The sequence below is a fragment of the Lepidothrix coronata genome, unplaced genomic scaffold (assembly GCF_001604755.1).
Source record: "Lepidothrix coronata isolate B3197 unplaced genomic scaffold, Lepidothrix_coronata-1.0 Scaffold139, whole genome shotgun sequence".
Classification (NCBI taxonomy): Eukaryota; Metazoa; Chordata; class Aves; order Passeriformes; family Pipridae; genus Lepidothrix; species Lepidothrix coronata.
In genome coordinates this window covers 2,116,036-2,136,978 of record NW_016690319.1, presented here as the reverse complement: position 1 = coordinate 2,136,978, position 20,943 = coordinate 2,116,036, and the positions used below count along the sequence as shown (strand labels likewise).

General features: G+C 37.7%; 1 protein-coding gene across 1 annotated transcript in view; it reads right to left on the bottom strand.

Annotated features, from left to right (window-relative positions):
* Nucleotides 1-20,943, bottom strand: part of LOC108503469 (ubiquitin-conjugating enzyme E2 E2) — a 198,408-nt gene that overhangs the window by 21,668 nt on the left and 155,797 nt on the right. Inside the window, exons 3-4 of the mRNA XM_017827416.1 lie at nt 15,755-15,887; nt 1,580-1,727 (exon numbers count right to left, since the gene is read on the bottom strand). Coding sequence (XP_017682905.1) covers nt 1,580-1,727; nt 15,755-15,887 — 281 coding nt within the window. The remainder of the gene's footprint in view (nt 1-1,579; nt 1,728-15,754; nt 15,888-20,943) is intronic.

Here is a 20,943-nt window from a genome sequence, read left to right as displayed (position 1 = left end):
TCATAATTAAAGAGAAGATTTGAAAATTAAAGATCATAAAATTCTTTTATTTACCATGGTCAGGACAATGCTTATGGCTGGTAACTGAAAGAAGCTAAATGGAAGAACTTACCATTTTTAGTATGTTAACTTCTTGTACATGATACTATAGTATAGTTAAGTGTTTTCAGTATTCCTCTTACACATTCGGTCTGCTAAAACTGTTGTTTAACAGCTTTGGTGAGGATTTAAGAAAAAGATTGAGAGGGCAGAAATAGCAAATTTCTAAATTTCCAATCACTGCTGGAAAACATCCAACTTTTGAGATGACTGTATCCCTCCTAAGAGAGGTGATCACCACAGAGTACACACTTATTGCCAGTTTCTCAATCCCACCAGCTTTGCAGTGGCTCTAGCTATTCACCTGTCTCTAAGACACATGAGCAAATATTAATTTGCTTTTCTTTACACTTCTGTCATGAATCTGCCTGACTACCTACAGAGGCACCTCTGCATATTTTGGGGTAGACACTACCAGAAACCAATCTTTCAGAGATGTAAGCAAACGAGCATTCAATACTCCTGAAATAAATATGCCTAAAATGGCAACACTATCACTCCAGCTCTTAGCTAGAAGGAGCACCATAGGTTTTAAGCTTATATACAGTTAGAAATGCACATGAAAATAAAAACAGTCAAATGTATTTCTGCACATTCTCACCTTACTTTAAGTCTTGAAATATTTCAATATTCTATTACAGCTTTTGATTCAGCCCCTGATTACACCAGAATCTCATATGCTGCCTTTTTCAAAGCAATTTTTAGCCCTTTGGGCAAATTAGAAAGAATATTGAAGTGTACAATAAAAATAAACTAGAAACAACCCTCATGACATATAAACAGATCACTTAATTTTCCTTCAATGTTTCTTTAATAATTTCTACATACTACGATTTTCCAAGGCTACAGTCAGAATTATCCATTGGTAAATAGGGTAAGAGAAAGTGGAAATTACAGATCTAGTGGTCGATGGCAAAAAACAAACAAAAGAGCTGAGGGGAGAGGTTAAGTGCTGCGCTAGTTAATAAGAATGACAGCTTGCTTTGAATACTCATACTGACTGCCCAAGATATTGAATAAACCTCATTTAAACTAATTTTCATTATTTGTAGAGTCTGTGTTAGGCATCTATCATTGTCAGTACTATTAATATTCTTTCCAGAGACCACATTATCAGCATATTTAAAGGAAAACTTCCTTTTCAATATTTATTAACTCATTAATATTTCTTGGTAGTAATATCCTGGTAGCAATATTCAAATTAGTGCATACTAAGGTATTTTCTACTGATTAAACTTTCTGAATCAAAAGATTTTTATTCTCCAGTACTAAAAATGCACTTGAGCTCCCGGAATTTTGCTTGCTTTCTTTACTGTTTACATGAATGGCACACATGGTCTTATTTATATGAATGGGACTTAAAAGCTACATTTTTGTCTTTTTTCAGTAGGTTCAGTAAACCAGAGCACTGACCACATCCTAGGAGCTGATCAAATATGAACTGTGAATAAACATGAATATGAAAGTTAATTTGTCTTACCCGGGTTGCAGTCTGTGAGGAGGGAGCAGATGGAGAGGAGAACTTTAGAAATGGTTAACGCTGGACTCCAGTTGTCTTTTAAAATGTCCAGGCAGATGACGCCTTGGCTGTTAATGTTACAGTGGTAGATTCTTGTCCGAAATGTTACCTAGAAAGGACAGTGTGTCTAAGTACAACAGTGTTCAAGTCAAAGATTACACAGTTATCAATCAATTAAAAAATCATAAGAACTAACATTTTGCTTTCCTGGTTGAAATGAGAGTGTGCTGCTACTTTCAGTCAAAAACTGGCTAAGATAAAATAGTTTATAGATAAAATAGTTGCATCTCTGGCCAGCACTAGGAACTGGTTTGTCCAAGATGAGAATGGGACATATTTCCTGAGCTTCCCCTTGCCTTGGTCTCATCAATCACATTATTTTTGTATGGGGCCAGAAAAACCTGTTCCACCCCCTGATCTGGACAACATTCATAATTCAGGTCCACCGCTCCTTCATGCTTTGAAGGGAGTCAGAAGACAGATTCTTCTGCTGTCTTCATCTATTTATCATTTGACCCAAACCTTAAGCTGGAAAAAAAGGGTGGAGGCATCACATCAATGACTCCTGAAAAAGATGAAGTGAAACATTTTTGAGAAAGGCTGCTCAAATAAAATGCTTTTATTTCCAAATTTTGAGTTACAGTTGTACCAATAGAACAACTTTTTAGGGTTTTTCGGTAGTTGATTTTGAGGCTTTCTGCATCCATTTTATACTGTCTCCCAGGTGATCCTATACATAACAAAGCAAAGAGGAGAGCACTTCTTTTAGCCTAGAATGATGTCCTTCTGCTTCAAGTTGAAGACACAGGCCTTTTTATTTTAAAAGAAGCTTAGCTAAGAAAGTTCACTTCAGAATGAATAATGGGGTTACTGGATAAGGAGGGACAATAAGAAAAAAACACCTCTTGGAGGTTATCAAGGACTAATTTATCCATCACTTCTACCCAAATGACAAGTCAAACCAGATGGTTTCAATGATGAGTTCACAGAACCTAAAATCAAGATGTAAATTTTTAGGGGTCTACTCATCAGCAATAACCCTGCCAACAGAGGGGCTGATTAGGCAGGAGACAACAGCAGGCAAAGCACACCCTGACTTAGGAAAGCCATGATCTTCATTAGAATTGGACAGTGCTAATAACTGGGAGTCCTTACGCACCTATCCCTGCTCTACCACACCGATAAACCTGCATCTGGAGAGTAATGGAAACTGATGACAGGGATGCTCCTGTTCTGATTTTCTTCAGTATCAGAGATCTCAGTGGGATTGAGATCAGGCCACTTAGCAGTAAGCAGAAGAGAGAATACAAGTGAAATTACACAGTATCTGGTTTATTTCTATTAAAAAAAAATCATTCTCTAGCACACTGAAAAATTCTGTCCCTTTGGATTAAATCAAGAAGCTTTGACAAAATAATGGAAAGAAAAGGTAATAGATTTCTGGTATTAAAACACTGCATTCAACAAGAAATACTTCTTCTCATAAGTACTTTTCCACATAAATTTGGGAAAGCACTTTTGGATGCACTGTCATTCATCAGCAGTTAGTTCTATACCAAGGACCCCCCAAAAAGCAAGTTCATCAGTTTTTAAACTATGTCTAAAGGTATTGCTAATTAATAGGATAATTTCATAGTTTGCCACTCCATATCCTACATATTTATAGGTTCTTTCCTTTTTTCCCCTACAGTTGTGGTTTTGCTTCTTGTCTTACAGCCTAAGTGCTTCACTTCTGGGACTTTCATGAGAATTCAAAATATTTCTGGCACAATGATCTGAATTAATCGAAATGCTCTGGCCAGACAATCTATTTTTTCCTCCTCATTAGGAGGCCAAGCACATTTAGCATTTGGTGTGAAGGAAGTCTCCTGCAAAATCAAGATATTTATTTAAATAATAATTATTATCGAGTGATAAAATGAAATGTTTGTCTACAAAGGGAAGCTATTTTGAACAACGAAGGTTACAAATACACAAAAGTGGTAAACTACCTTACACACGAACTGCATGTCACAAATGTCCATAAAGGGAGCTGGTGTGGAGGAGCATCCTGTGAACTGCAGGTCAGTGCTTATAAAGTCCACAGTCAGGTTAACTCCAGGCACTCTTATACTCCAGTTAGAAGTGAATCAGGAAATGCTTCCTAGCAGGATGTCCCATGACTAAGGCAAACTTCAGCATCTGCTTAATTTTAAGTACTCTATGCTTACTTTTCAGTACAGTGTTGGAATAAAGTTTTTGCTTAATTCTTTTACCTGAACAAAGGTGCTTTTCCTTGATGAAAAATTTGAAGACTTTATTTAGTGGTATCTAAATACACTCGGTAATAAGATATATGTGGTCTCACTGAATGTGGGGGAAACACACTGAACCCATTACACAGATTAAATTATACCCTCTGAATTATTTATAGACAGGTCAGTCTGAGTTTGTAACATGCTTAAGGGAAGGTCATCAATTTGAGCCTGCATTTTAACATGTAACTGTTTTGCCATCAGCTGAGAGGACAGACACATTGCCACATGTTCCTGCCTCAGCTACTTTTGAAGCACTGAAGCAAGGACATTGGGAATTTGGCAGGATTCAGAGAGCCACTGAGATGAATGGACGTAGTTCATGTCTTTCATAACCTGTTCAACACTCCACTGCCATCTCAGACTACCTGGTCTATAAATGTAGATGGGAGTACATCTGTTTGCAGTTGGAAGGCTACTTTTAGAAAATGCTTAGACCTGAAATGTAGCATTTTTTCACTATGGGCACATATTAAACCTGTGACATTGAGAAAGATAAGGCTTGTAGCTTACCACTGACAAAAATATCACTGATTAGCCAAACATACCAGAGCACTTCAAAATGCCTGCCTAAGACAGAGGCGTTTTTAATGTTTAAATAATCAATTTATGAATTGATAATTATGTTATATTTTATTAATTAATTTTAATATTGAAATAATAAATTCAATTAATTAATAAAAAGAATCACAGTTTTCAGAATTTCAAAAGAAGCTGTATTAATGAGAGCCTTAATATGCTGGAAACTGTGGACTGAAAGTGGCAGCTAATGGAGTTCTTACCCCAAGATAGTAGAGTACAACTGGAATGACACATTGCTTTCCTCATCCAGGTGTTGCCTCAAATTGCTGATAATGTGGGAAATGCTGATATGTAACCTTCTGGATGTTGTGTTTACCATACCTACATTTTAAGGTTATGCAGGGTCACTCCTATTATAAGCATAGAGAGAAACCAAGTGATAATACTATTCCAAGGGAACTGCATTTTCTTTATTATGGTCATATTTTTACCTTTGATGTCACTTAAATGTTTCCTCTAAACAGTGCAGTCTAATTCTATTTATCCCCTAATGAAAACACCTAAACAATCCCATGCAGGGGCTCAAGGGAGTGTGTGGTTGTACAGGCAGAGTTATCCTCAGACAGTTGAAGGGTAGAGGAGTAATTTATGGGGTTTTTTTGAACAGTAAGTGTCCTCTATGGATCTATTTTCTTTGATTTTGGAATTTAGAAGAGTGTACCTGATTTTTGTTGAATAAAAGTGTAGGTCGGAAAAATGAGAATTACGGGAAATAGGGAAAAATTGGACTAGCCACCTTCTGAAAACTGTAAGAGTACTATACACAAGCTTTTGAAAGGTAATGATAAGGAATTTATATTCAATCAGTTTTGGAGGAAAACAATAATAAACTCATCTGTTTTTCCACTGCTGAATGCCAAACCCTTCTAAATACTGTAAATCAGAATAAAACAGATAACCCCCCCCTTTATACAGTGTCTTAGAATAAAATGAGGTTATCTATTCAAAATGGGGAGAAAAATTATCAGAGAGAAGAAAAAGGACATGAAAAGCTATGTCTGGCTGTTCATTGAATAAGTTTTAGGACTGAAAAAGACTGTTTATAAAGCTTGGGAAGAGGGAATTAAGATGGATTTTAGTTGAGTGATTGGAGGCAAGTGGTTGAAGGCAATATAAATAATTTCTGGATATTGAACACCCATTTTCCAGTATGAGGTAGTCTTAAAATAACTTACTATCTCTCTTTTGGACTGAATGTTCCTCTGTGAGGTCTAAACCCAAGCAGCCACTGTGGTGCTGGTATCCATGTGTGTGATTTGCTCAACCTTCACTGTGAGATTCAGAGAGGCACATAGAGGCACTGCAGCTCTGCAAGGGCGGATCCCTCAAACACATCGCACGCACTTCCAGACTTCACTGAATTCAGTTGCAACCTTCTTCAGAAACATATCAGAGGAAGAAATGATTCACCGGTGTTGCTTATTAGCATGCAAGGGGTTACAATGTGCGCTCAAGAATTGCCTTCTTCAGCCTTTTTGGGTTCAAAGCCTCACCTCCTGTTTCTCATTCCTCCCACTGGAGCCTGGTGACTGTGTAGGGAGAGATGAAAGATTCCCAGAGCCAATAGGAAAATAAACAAAACCAACCCCCTTTTGCTTGGCCAACACTGGAAGCAGAGCTGGGATCCCAGGGCTCTCAATCCCACGGTTTTGGAAAGTTCCTTTCAAGTCCTTTCATTTCTTACAAGGATGGAATCCTGCATGCCTGCCTGAGATGAAACTTCTGTCTTCCTTAAATATTCCCCTGGAGTTCTGTTTTAATAAAACAGCAGTAGCACTACCTGAAGTGGAAGAAGTTGTACTGCATACCGAAAAGGTTATATATATATTAAAAAATATGATGCCATTTATGATGATGTTCATGAAGCTCAGGAGGGAGTAAATCATTCCCATCTCAGTTTGTCAGACTTTATGAGCAATAGATTTGTCTGCTCAAACAGTAAAAGCAAGATCAGGGCTACACTCTTTAGCCATATGATAAAAATACTCTAAAACAACCTAAATGAAAAATATCTATAGTTCTGAGTGAGACAATGTTCATGCAATAACCTTTACATTAATTAGCATCCTTTAATTTCTTACAGAGTGCACTTCATTTTATCTACACCCAGCACTGAGGACACCTTTCTAAGACAGGGTGGACCATCTCTGGTTTTAAGTACAGATTTGTAGCATGCACATGAACAATTCTCGAGATACTTGATGGATTATCACAAGAAGTGCATAATAATAAATGACTGGCCATATGATGCTCACTATTAAAGAATACAATTTAAATTCACACCAAGAAATAAAACTTCATCCAATTCTTAAAACGCTTGCTTACATCTAATTTTAGTAGGTTTTCAAAAGTTATAATTTATTTTATTGAAGGACAATATTTGGCATCTGCATTAGCAGGAAATAATAAACTGTGATTACTTTTGCTTGACCTACAGAAAAGTCTGGTATGCAAAGTATGCTGAGTTTCTCTGGCAAAATGCACCAATGCATCAGTAGCCAAAAGTGATAACAATTTAAAAGGATGTAATAGCATCCACATGAGTTGACCTTTATATTACTGAAAATCAATCAGTGTGCAATATGAGTAATTATTCATTATATTCGTGGTAATTATGGAGCTGAATAACTACTCGCACTGTCTCATTGAACAGACTCTTGCAGGGGAAAAAAATTGAATAAGCACAGCAACACTAAGCATCTTCATTATATAAATGCACTCCTTTTGAACACAGATTTAACAGCAGAAAAAGTAAAAAGGGACTTTGATAATCTTTGATGTATCCAAGAGCACAAATAAAAAATTGTCCTAAACTGTACAAACTTTTCTAAAAACAAAGGAAGAGAAGAAGAGAACAAGGGAAATGTATTACTGTTTGGGTTAGGGTCAGTCAGAATAGAAACAAGATTTAAGATGCCAAGCATCAAAAGCTTTCTGCAACAAAGTCACTTTTATAAAATGATTTTCATATAATCAGCATAATCTTTCTTGCGATTAATAGTTCCATATGGAAAGTCAGCAAAAAAGTTCTTCTATAGAGAGTGCATTTTTTAAAGATTTACTTGTCATTTAACTTTTATAAAATAAATCCACCCTTCTGAAGTTTAAAGCATGCAGGCTGTATTGCCCTAGATGCACACCTCTCTGAGCTCACCAGAGTGCTCCTTCCTGTTGCTCTTGGCATGGGTCTGCCATTTGTAGGGCTGAGCGGGCAGGTTGTGGCAGGCACTTCAGGACCTATATTTTATTCTAAGAAACATGGGCCTTTTTTTACCTTACCCAGTTTTAACAGCCTTTGAGTATTTAGGTACTCCCCACATGAGAAGTCCTAGGCAGACTGACCTCAAAATAAGTAGTTTTTTGTCCTGATCAGTTAATCTGCTTTCATTCTATTGTAATAATGTGCATAAAATCTTTCTCTCACATCTATGTATATATACCTCTGTGTGTGTAAAAGAGGACGAGAAATAACATTGACATATAATGTATTTTTAGATCACGTGGATTTTATGGAGTAAAACATGCTTAATACAGCAGAATTATGTAGCTTCTGAAACATCCAATAGACAACACAAGTTGTCTTTTGAAAATATATTTGACAAGCAGCATGCAAACCACTGCTGCAAGGCAGAAGATATTCCCCACAAGATGCCTCTAAAGGCCTTTTTGAGAAGCTTCATGTACTGGGTATTCATAGGAAATAGGAAGAAATGGTGAACCACCTCAGTTTTGGTGAGGAAAACCAGGAAGAGTTCAGCTGGATAGAGCCAATTTAATCAAGACTAAATAAATCAGTAGAAACTAGTGATATAAATTAGTATATTAAAAACAGAGTGAATAAGAAGGCTATTCATTATAAGAGTCATTGGCAATTCAATTTGCCAATTACTAGAAGAATTATCAGATAAATGAATTTAAAGGAAATCTCAGAGATTTACAGAGATTTTTTTTTTATCAAATGCCTTTTGCATTTATTCAAAATAAAATGTAGTTATTGATTCTCTCTTCAGACTAACATATTTCCGCTTGCATCTCCATCCTCCACATTAAATCTCTGTGATTCTGTCATTCTGAGAGATACTGAAAGTTTCTTAAGCAGCCACCTGGGTTTGACCTGTCCCAAGCCCTGTAGCACTGCATGCTGCCCTATAGGTTCAGTGTTCCCTGAAGATATCGTAGACTCATACAATGGTTTGGGTTAGAAGGGACCTTAAAGATCACCTAATTCCAATCCCCTGCCATGGGAAGGGACACCTTCCATGAGACCAGGTTGCTCAAAGCCCTATCCAATCTGCCCTTCAACATTTCCAAGGATGGGGCACCTCAGGGATGGGACCTATGGAACAAACTGTTTCACTGCAGGTGGTGCAAGCATGTAAACCACACTCTGCAGTTCACATGCCTGGGAAGAGTAGGATTCAGGCCGATACTGCTGGCTCTAACAATGGTCTGCTGGTGGTAGGTTGTCCATTTCTCCCTCTCAAAGACGCCTGCGCATCTGATTTCTGCCTGCAAACACCCAAAGACTTCACTTGCTGGGAAACCCTGCCAACTCCATTTATTGTCATGGATGAAGGATTCATGGGCTGCTCTCAGCAAGAAGATTTAAATAGAAAGGCTGGGCAAGGGGAACAAGGGAGCATGGAGGCACAGCAAAGGGGCCGGGGGAGGCAGTGGTGTGGGAATGCGCCAGGCGAGGGTCCTCCAGACCATCAGGAGGAGGAGGATGGGGAGGGCAGGAGGCAGTTGGAAAAAGCTGTTAGCATCACAGCATGGCCCTGAGAACTAATGTGATGTGACAGAGGCTATGAGAGAGGTATGACGAGGCAAATGAATGTAAGGGATAACAGTGATAGGAGGCCACTGCATTTGAAGGCTGGTCTTATGATGGTAATATCTATCTGGGATAGGGGGCAAGAGGAGGTAGACTGAAGCCCTGCCTGCACCAACATTGCAGAGATATTAAAAAGGGATGATCAAATAGGCTGTACTTAAGGCTATTCTGAGTTTGAGAGCTTCAAGTGTAAATTGTATTAATAATGATATATGCAATTTAAAGTGTATGTCCACCTTGGAAAGTTCATTTTAACAATTCAGATTAGAAATACCAAGAAATGCTTATTTTTTTGCATCTACTCTTGTAAGCACTGCTTTTCTATTACACAGCAGATAAAAGTGTCCTTCACAGCCAATCACATAGAAAACAAGTATGAAAATGTAGAGTAGAAGCCAGGAACAAAAAGAATTACCCCTCAAACATGAGGCTGAACCTTTGAAATAGATAGAAAGTGTCTACCACGGGAGAAAGATTCCACATAATGATATTTAGTGCACAGAAACTAGAGCTATATGATAATTATGTATAAAAAAAGAAGAGATGTTTAATATTGCCATTAAGACCAGATTCTACACAGACTATACATTATATTTACAAAGGAAAAAGGCCCCCCTTGCAGTCCAACAGCTGATTTAAACTAGCTAAGCTTTCAAATGCTGAGAATAATTTTTCAGTCAGTCGATAGACACATGAGGTTTACACAGAGGAAACAGAGTTTTCTGTTATTTTAATTTTGATTTAGAGGTGATTTAGCACATTGCAGCCTTCAAGTCCTGTGAACCATTTTTCAGTCAGCTGAGATTAAAGTCCTAGCAAGATTAATTGTAGAGTTGGGATTAAGAGATTTTATAAATCACTCAAATTCAAAAATAAAGCTTGTACTAGGATAATGATAGATATATCCATATTGTATCAGCTACAGCTAAATTGAATTGACACTGTAATAGACTGAACGTAGTCAAATATGACAGTAGAAGTTATTAATAAAGATTATTCTTGATGAAAATGCAGACACTATTGCAGTGACAATTCCTGGGGGGAAAGTTCTCTTGAAGAGTATTCATTTTTCTACAAACATTTTTCTACAAACACCTGTGTGAAAGACCCTGGTATGGCTTCCTGATTTGTCAAGACTTCCTGCTTCAGAGGGACAGTAGGTAGGATTATGAAATTATCACCATTCCTTCAATAACTGTAGTGTACATAAAGAGGTGGTGTTAATTTCTAGTGATGGCTAACCTTTAAAGGATCTCAGACAAAAAGCTTGCACACTTGCAGAATTCACTGATTTCTTATGAGGACTGAGGACAGAAATTGAGTTGAAATTCTTTCTGTCAGATCAGGCTGACTAAAAGATGTGATACCCTCTACTCATGTACACATGTACATATATATATACACACACACACATACATGTACACCCACAGATATGCACACACATCCTCCCACAAGTGACATCTCTGCATAGCTATATATCCCATTCAATATCCCAAAGATAGAGAGCTTTCCTCTGCTAAAGCCAAGAGGTGAACTGTCTGAATCCATTAAGGATAAAAGAAAGACAGCAGGAAAAAGAAATCTCAAAAGTATTTCTAAAAATCAGGTTGAAGGGTCATTAAGGCACTGAAAAAATGTAAGGTTATCTCCTTAGCAGGTCATCTAAATATTTTTATTAATTTCTTTAAGCGGCCGCTCTGAAGAGGGCCCACCTTTCTCTATTTTTCAGCCCGCAGCACTACAAGAGAGATGCTGTATTTTGGGGCTAAAGTGAAACCTCACCTTGTGACTGAGACTGAAGCCTCAGCAGCATCTGGCCTTTAGCAGAAAGTGAGATCATGTCCATATCTATGCTTTGCTTTGCCTGTTCCACACCTTTCTCCTGTCTGGCATCTCATAAAACCAACGTGATACTGAGGATGCAGCTGAAAGGAGAACTGTGATTGAGCAGTCTGCCGCTTTCTTGCTGACTCAGCCAACGAGGTGCTCAGCTAATTTCCGCAGTGCTACAGCAGCTTCCTCACAGTGGAGGCAAGGGAATACTTTTAATTGATTAGAGCGTCCCAGAAAACCTAAGCTAATTTGTCAGTTCTTGGATGAGCTGTTCTAAAAATCATGTTTCCTGGTTGTAGAGCTAAACCGAAATTAGCCTGGGCTGGCCCTCCATCACTCCTACTCAAGCTGCATTGGTCACACATAGATAAACTTTTTGGGAAAGGACAACTCCCTCCTCTGCATGAGTGTGCTGCAGTTGTGAGTGAGGCCAAAAGCCATTGATTTATAAGGAAAGCAGACCTGAAAGGGTCAGTGGCCCTGGTTCAAATAATCTGGAGTCCAGTTTCAAGGCATGAGACAAAGGTGAAATACTGAAATAGACTGACTTCAAAAAGGAAAAAATTAGTAGCATGAGAGCAAATTATACTCTGACCTAACACACAGTATATTCTGTGATGGTTGAGTAACTTAATATGATAATATGCCTATGGTTTAACTTCAGAAAGACATTGACTGCTAGCGACAAACAAAAAGAGAACTATGGATCCACAGGGAAAAGACTTCACGAAGACTGGAAGAGAAACCTGATGGCAGTGATGTGTGGCTATACAAAACTCAGAATGTGAACTGGACTACACAGTATAATTAAAGGATGTAAAGAATTAAGACAGAACTTCAAAATCTTAGGAGGATGTGATGTTGAAGGTTACAAAGGTGTAAAAACTGAAGAAAGACCTAACAGCGAAAGTTTGGATAGATATGTTTTCTTTGTTAAACAAAACCTGAATGAACAGGTAATTCATATTCTTCTACAAGATAAATACAAAGTAGAAAAGCAAGTTAATTATCTGGAAAAACAAATGAAAATTAGTTTATAAATTTCTTAAAAAGAAAAACCAAAATATAGGTAGAATCTTCATGTGCAAACGTGCTCTCAGTTTTTTAATTTTATTTTAATTAATGTTTTCCAATGTGCAACAGGGTGCCCAGTAATCAGAATAAGCATTGAAGTGTTTATAGAAGCAATCTGGATCCTTTAGAAAATATTGAGAACAAATCAAACAATGGTTACACCACAAATATATTTAATTATAATAATAATAAAACATTATACATTTATCCAAAATCCATTTTGGATATATTTTCTTATTTAAAAAATTATTTTACACTCCTCAATGTCCATGTGCAACATACACATGCATGATAACAGAGTGCACAACATCTGAGAATAGAAAAGGAAAAGGAATTGTGGAAATCTTTCTGCTGATTTTAATACACTGTAGATTAGGCCCTTTAACAGTAACTATGTTATATGACATGGGCATTTGCCTTTGGAACCTCAGGCTGGGTCAAGTAACTGAATCTGGCAAATACAGTTTCTGTTTCTTCCCAGGTCTTTTGTGGTCACATTTTTGGAAGATCAATTTTGACAGTACTCATTTAAATATCTAGTTACTTCATAGTGAAAGAGGGATGAAAATGGCCCACAGAAATCTCAGGAGTAATGTATGAATTCAGTCATAGCAAGAAATGTGAATTAGACCCTTTCTGCTATGTTCTTACAGGAAGGTAATCTTGCCAACATTCAGGAATACATTTTATGTCTTTCTCAGCACATTTCACAGTCTTGTACTTTAGATTTTCTAAGATGATAGAGTCGTAAGGAGTGGGACTATAATTAGAAAAAAAATCTAAGATGATTTATTCCCATAACCCTAGAACCCATGATTTTGAGAACAGCACCAAATATCACAAATCTCGTGGTGAAGTAGAGATGTCAACACCCAGTGACACAGATAGCACCGTACTGTGAGGCCATATGTTATGTTCCACGTACTCACTACCTTTCTTTTGCTACAAATAAGCTTGTGGAGAACATATTTAACCACCCCTTCCCAACAACACTGACTGTCAGCAGCTACCTTATGATAAGCAGTCATCTTACCATGCTGCTTTATTCAAGGGATTTCCAGGCTATTTTACTTACGAATGAGTTTTATAGGGTCTGGAAAATAGGTGTAATGAAATAGCAACAGTTTGAGAAATCCTACAGCAGGTCTGAAAATAGGGGTCATTTACAACCATGGCTGAAGTGACTAGAATAAGAATCCACGCGTACAACATATGCTTGCAACACAGTTATATCTGACATTAGTCCCTTGTGCACACACACTCATTACTTTCTTACAGATAACAATTTCCCTCATCGTAAATACTGGCCTTTTAGTAATACAATATGCCATCATCAATTCTCTCATCCTTTATCAAGCAGTACATTTTCATATGATTTATGTGCACACATTTCTTACAATGACAACTGGCATCAAGATAAAGGCAGACAAAAAATCTATTACAAAGCAGGACAAGAACCAACTCTTCGCTTGACATTTCATTAATAAGCAACGCACAGCTGCATTCTTCATGTCTCAAAACAACACAGCGCCAAACACAACTGAGTATAGATTGAAAAAGACTTTACCTTGTGGTGAAATAGCAAACTGGATCTCCAACTTCTATTTTAAGAGGATGTCTATTGCATATACCACCTCAAGACTCAACAGATTCAACAGAGAGAATGACAAAAGATGTCCCTGCAACTTGTCTTTCAGAACTAATTCTTTACATATTAGGTCTGGATCTCTGAGAGACCTTCAAGCTTTATTTTATAGACAATACAGTCATTTTATCCTCTAAATAATATAGTTTTAATTTGCTGGGGGCCTGAATGTAACCCTTGCATTACAGCTACTACAAACAGACTAAGCCCAGGAAAGAAGCAAATAAATGGGGCCTATTATGACAGACCTTGTATAGCAAGTGGGCTGAGCTGGATGGGAGTCAGGAATAACAGGACATCATCCCAGCTCAGTGTGACCAAAGCTGTAACTTACTGAAGGAAAAGTTATAAAGTTTCAAATTCTTACTTCACTATGTAACAACAGTTGCCTAAGTCAGAAAATGTGCAGTCAGCAAAATGTAAAACCCTGTAAGACCTCTCAGTGACCTCAAAGCTTCCCTGAACTGGAACACTAGAGGTGGGAAACAAAGCTAGACCATCCCTTATCCTGCCATACTGACCCATCTTTAGGTCACTAGCTGGGAAAGTCCAATTTACAGAGTGACAAATGCTTTGAATTCACAGGTCTCTCTTTTTTTTTTTTTAAACTTTTCCTGATAGTATCAGTGTTAACTGCTATAAACGTTACTACTGTGGCATTAAAATTCTATTTATAAGCACTTATCTTTCAATGGTCTACTCATGGTAATCCAAAAGGAATCAGCTACTCTCTCTTTAATGCAACACCCTTCTATTACGGTCCAACTGATCCTTTCATAAATGTGTCAAAAAGAAGGTAAATATTTTTCATCTAATAGCTCCTTCTGTGAAGTTCTTCCAGACACTTATTCTCCACAGTTGTAAGGTGAACAATTCACCTTTTTTCACTTTGTTTCATGAAAGACAGGCCCATCAATTTATTTGATTCTATTACCAGCCCTGTGGAGTAAATTTTCCCAGTTTCTGTTCCTGTTAGTGAACATGTGTGTTAAGATTTGCATTCAGTCTTGCAAATAAAGTCTTACAAGTGTCTTGTATATGACATTGGTAATTCCTTATCTCTGCAGGCCAGAGGATGCATCTTAAGTGTATATTTGCCTTTTTTATAGATGCATTATGCAGGTGGTTTTTAATAATCCTGCGACCACCCAATAAAGCCCCATTTTGACATCCTCCTCAGCAATTATTACTGTTGGTTATAGATGACACTGTACTGCCACAATCCATCCCATTTCTATTTTTCCAATCTTAGATTTTTCCTGTTTGACATTCCAAGTCTCCTTGATCATGGTAATGTCACCTTCATGTTATTGATACAGTTCTACACTTCTGGTTGTGTCATTATTGACAGCATTATAAAACAAGGAATTCTGTAAATCTCTGTCTACCACTCGAGTTTCTTGACTTTGGCATCATACTCTTCCAGAAAACTGATGTAAAGCAATTCCTTATAACTTCATAACAATCGTGTATCCTGCATCTGCAGAAGTAATTTATATGGGGTGCAAAAGGTGCATATTTTTGTCAAGACAGCCATAGAGGCCTGGTGAATTATATGAGTCAACAGGAAAGATTAAGTACCTTCAGCTGCTTATAAAGGGTGCAACTCAAATATAAATGCTTTCACATTAGAAATATCTGTGGGAAATTATGCAACCATTTGCTAAATAAATCCATATCCATTCAGTTATACTGGCAACATGCAAGCAAATTTTAGGCAGTTATTTAAATTCTTTCCATCAAAATACCCAAGTTTAAATACTCATTATTGCTTTGTAAGTTTTATGTTTCATCCTGAAAGGATATACCAACATAGACATTAAAATATCAGAAGGAGAGCACTCCTATAAGACTTTCAGTATCCTTCTACTAACCTTAGGTGGTTTAAAAGGATAGTCCGGTGAAAAGGTAATGTCAAGGAAGAAGACTCCACCTTCATATACAGATCCTGGAGGCCCCAGTATAGTTGACCTCCATTCATAAATGTTGTCTCCTTTGGGTCCAGCACTAAAACAGAAAACAAAAATATACTAACTACATACAATCAAGAATATACTGCATCAGTTACACTTTACTAGTAGTACCACTGGCTTTGCAATAATGCTAGAAGCTAAAATTGTGTATCACATTTATTAAGTTAGTCCCTGATAAAACATGTAACTGATGTCCTAAGCTCTGCCAGAGAAGTGATATATTCAGCCAGGAAAAAGTATTAAAATCACATTATAAATTATTCAAATAAGCACAGAAATATTCCCAACTGTCTTATCTCAAATATTTTAGTAGGCAGATATACACTATTTACAGTGCAAGGATATAGAGACTTTGCTGAGATGTCTTGTCACTGTCTTGCTTCACAAGCCATCCTATTTTCACCTTCCTCCTCATCCACCTACCTCATCAGTCAGGAGCAGTGTAATTACACACATTATACAGCACAAACTGTACTGAAGATTGAGCAGGGTATAAACAACCTTGCAGCTGCACTTGTTAAGTTAACTAACCTAAGGTCTCCAGCCAACAGCACAGAAGGCTGCTTTACCCTGCAATCATTACCCTATCTTAAAAATAATATAAACAGGAAGTGGGTTAAACTCTTGGATTATGTTAATTCAAAGTCCTTGGTTAAAAACACAGTACTGAAATAATATTCAAAATGTACAAAACACAGTCCTGCATGAAACAAGAAAAATGTCTCATCCATATGGTGAATTCCTGAAAAAAAAGAAAGAAAATGCTAACTAATAAAAGTTCTTGGGCATGAATCTTCTAAAAGCCAACACAGCCTCCCTTTCATACAACATAGTGCTTGTCCATAAAAATACACGTTTTACTCAGGATGGCCTCTTAAGGAATATGAAGACTTCTTTACAGTTCACAGCCTGCTGATACCAGTCGCTGATACAGGAATGAATTTTAATTAGGATCAATTGGTATGGTGACCTCCAGATATCTGATTAATATTGTTCAGAGGAAGGCAGTATTGGTAGATATATCAAATAACTGATGGGGTATTGTCTTAAGGCATTTCTTGTGAAACAATTCTTGTTATGTTTGCAATAAAGATTTCCACAGCATACAGGGGTTTGTGAAATAACTCCGTGTGTAGAACAGATGAAAGCTCTTGGCTATGCTCCATGCCTCTCAATGTACCCAAGGCATACAATTATTATACGACATCATGTCATGTTCACTGCTCAACTATTCATTTTGTTCACTGAAAGTTAATAAAACCCTCTTTCACCTGAAATTCCTTGGGGTCCCTTCATTAAAACTTCCGACTGCACAATTCCCTGCATACAACTGCATGACTTAGTACTGTGCAGTGTACTTCATTAGTCATGGTACCTACATCAATTTTCTATAATAGCTGTTAATGCTTCTTTGCTTTCTAAACTACATTGCTTTCTCAACAAAAATGGGTTACACAGACTATAACATTATAGAATATTCATTTTCTATCAGCCATAATAACAAAACTAGCAATTGTTTTAAAGATAAAATATGGCTTTTTAAGTGTCACAATAGCAGAAGTGTTGCCATCCATGCTTCAGTGTCTATAATACATCAGGTTGCTAGCTGCCAAACAAATTTAATTTACCTAGTCCTCAGTTTGCATTAACCTTTGAATAATAAAGCACAGCTGAGACTGCTGTAAGAAACAAACCAGAGAATGAATAATTAAAAACACCTCCACTGTCTTTAGAAAGACCAATCCTGAGTCAACAGGGAAGGTTTAATTGTGACTGAACTAGGCATTTAGGGGCTAATTGAACTCTTTATAAGCCCAAACAAATGCGGTCCTACTTCAGTGGTATGGTATACAAGGTTCAGAGAAAATAAAACTCCTAAGGAAGAAGAAAAAGAATCGGGCAATTATTTCAAATAGAAGAGGCAAGCAGCAGGGGAAGTCTAAAACTTACACCAAAAAAAGCCCATAATATGCGAAAGAAATCCCTTCCCATTTTCTGTAGAAAAATGTTCTAACACTTGAAGAAGCAATGACTCAGTTGATGCCAGCAGGTTAAAATGGAAGTCATATAAATGTCGATCCCAAGAAATGGCTGGAAAAAGCACGTAACAAAGCTAGCCCTGTCTCTTTTAGATCTTATTTAGCCAGGAGGAGATGGCTGGGCCCTTTTTGGGCTTGAGTAAGGCTCAGTTTTTTTGATTGGAACTCTCTCTGATAGTGGCATTTTCATACCGTATATTATTTTTATTTGTTTTGCCTATTTATTTAATTGCATTAACATTTGAAATGAGCAATCGTTAATTAGAATAGTTGGAAAATGCTCCATCTGCCAGTTGAACTGTTTCGGCACGTCCAGCTACAAGCCCCGCCTGATCACATTCTGTGGATGCTGATTAACATTAATTGAAGGTTTTCTTTGCAAATGAGAAATGAAGCTTTATTAAGTATTATTATTAATTTGAAGAATAGCTTAAATTGTATGGAGTGTGGGAAGACTGCTGTTATTGACACTGCCTGTTAGAGTGTTTGCTGGCAGCAAGGCTGTTCAGCCGATGTAAAATCCCGACCCGTGTGTGCAGGCAACAGCTGGTATTAAGGGCAACAGCATGCACAAGCATAACATTTTTTTCACTTGTGCATTAATAATACAAAAAGTTTGACAGGTGTATTATCTTTGTTTTCCTTCTTTCCTAATTGTTAAGCCTTTTATTTACCCATGTTACTGGCAACCAGAACGACGACTCATCAGGCTTCACCAGAGAAAATTCCCATATGTGCAAGACCTCAGCCAGAGTCTTATTCTATAAGGTTTAAAATGCAAGAGGATTTAATTAGCCTTCTCTCTTCATGGATATCTGCCCGACACACTGAAGCCCAAATGTTTTATATTCAGTATGATTTATATTCCAGCTCTACTAAAGTTACTGGCAACCAAACCACAGATCTCAAAGAAAGCAAACCAAACAGCTCAGTGCCTGAAGTTCTGTTATCTTTGGAAGGACAGATTCAGATGTGCACCCACTTGGTAAAGGGCAGACTAAATCTGTCTTGAACTCAACTGACCCAGGACCAGTACAAACACGCTGCTTGCGACAAACCGACTGCTACAGCCATAGGTTCTCTTCAGGGAGAAATAACGGTGGCTGAGGCAGCTACAGGTGGAAGTGGCTGAACTATAAGGATGGTTAGAGGACAGGTCTGCTGTTAGACCAGCAGTTCAGTCTCCCAGTGTGAGCCCTGATGCTGACACCTCAGCAACTCAGCAGGATGAGGCAATCAAGGAACCAGCAAAAAAGCCGCAGTGTGACTCTGGAGCTGGTGATCCCCACCTTTCCAGTGTTATCTACCAGGTAGAACATGTAGCATAGGACCGAGGAGGTGCAGCTGAGCATAAAGCCCCTGGAGACTTGAAGTTATCAATGGCTTGTCATTATTCCCCTGTAGCTGATGAGACACTTCACAGAATACTGTATTTTACTCACTGGAGGGAGGCTTTGCTTACTGGAAAAGCTGGAGTGGGAGGATATGTAGCCAGTTTTCTTCCAGAATGACATCAATATGGGTGTATGAAATTCAGGACAAAAGAGTCAGCACATGTAAACTTTATTTCACTCTCCCTTGCTTCTCCTATATTTTAGTTCTGACATTGTTTCCCACATACATACTTGCAGGTGAAATGTATGGGCATCAGTTACAGTTACTAGCACAATACTTTAAATGCTACTAGAATGCAATAATTTTGCTTTAAAGTATGCTTATTGCACTGAGTATTTTCTATTCCCTCAGTATGTTTTAGGCAGGCAGCCACTTGAAAGTACTACTGCTAAAAACTGCTTGTCCAGTGCAATGCATTATAAACACCAAGATTTCCCTGCATTTAGAACATTCTAAAATATGAAAACAATAGCATCTATTAGATATACCAGATGAAAATCTATCTGGAGAAGTTATCAAAGTACAGTTGGATCTTTTAGCTGTCATTCGTATACAAATTTACTCAATTTGCAGAGAATAACGTGAAAAATTAAAAATACAGAAGGTCAAAAAAAAAGAAGAGTATCTCCCTTGTTTATTAGGTAGTCATACGGAATAGATTAGTCAAAACAATGTTATCATTTTCTAGTCTAACTCATATTTCTTGATGAGGAGTCACATGCTTTCCCAGTGTCTGTAACTGGAGGTAGCAGTTCTGGTGAGGTGGAAAACGAGGACTAGTTCAGTGCCTTCCATTCTTGGTCTCTGAATCTTGCTAGTATACTCTATTAAAGTAGATATTCTTTAACACAAGGGAAAGGCAAGCCTGTAGCACAAAACAAGTAGGAAAATGAATTGTAACTTAAATTGCCTTCTAGATTTGACACATGAACAGTGCATGGGGGGGAAGTGATCAGGCCAAATAAAATAGGAAAGCAGATGGTTGGGAGGCCTTCCCACTCCTCAGGACTCAGAAAGAAATCGAAAGATTCTTCTGGAATGTGTGAGTTTAAGTTCATTTTTATCCTCCTCCTTTATAACAAGGAAGAATAAAGCAGAACCAGGATATTATACTAATGTCCATGAACTCACTTTCCATGGCACTGTCTATGGCATTTCATTCCTCTTATTGCATTATCTAATCTGAATGGTCCTAGCACACAGAAACACATCAGAACTGGGCTTCCCCTGCCCTATGAGCAGTCCATGGAGAATGCAGTTCCTCTCAAGTGTCTTTGGTAAGATATGACAGCAGAAAGAAGAGGGATACAAGGCTCTTCCTCTTCCTTTTTTTTTACACAGAGTGTTGACTTTAATGCTTAAGAGATTTCCCTCTGAGGAGAAAGGCTTACTACAGAGTGATCTCCATTTCTAAATATTACAACACAGTTTCTTGCAGTTGCATTTCTTGCACATCTAACAGTTATGCAGGAGCAGATCCTGCCTCTAGCTGCCTTCTGTGAATGCTTCTGGGAAGCCACTTACCCAGAGGGCAAAGTGGATACAAAAGTATTGAAGATTAGCAAAATAATTTGAGCGCACAGCTGGTGAGGGAAGAAGATGGATGTGACAAACCAGAAGACCGCAGATTCAGCTTTCAGTGACACCCATCTCTTG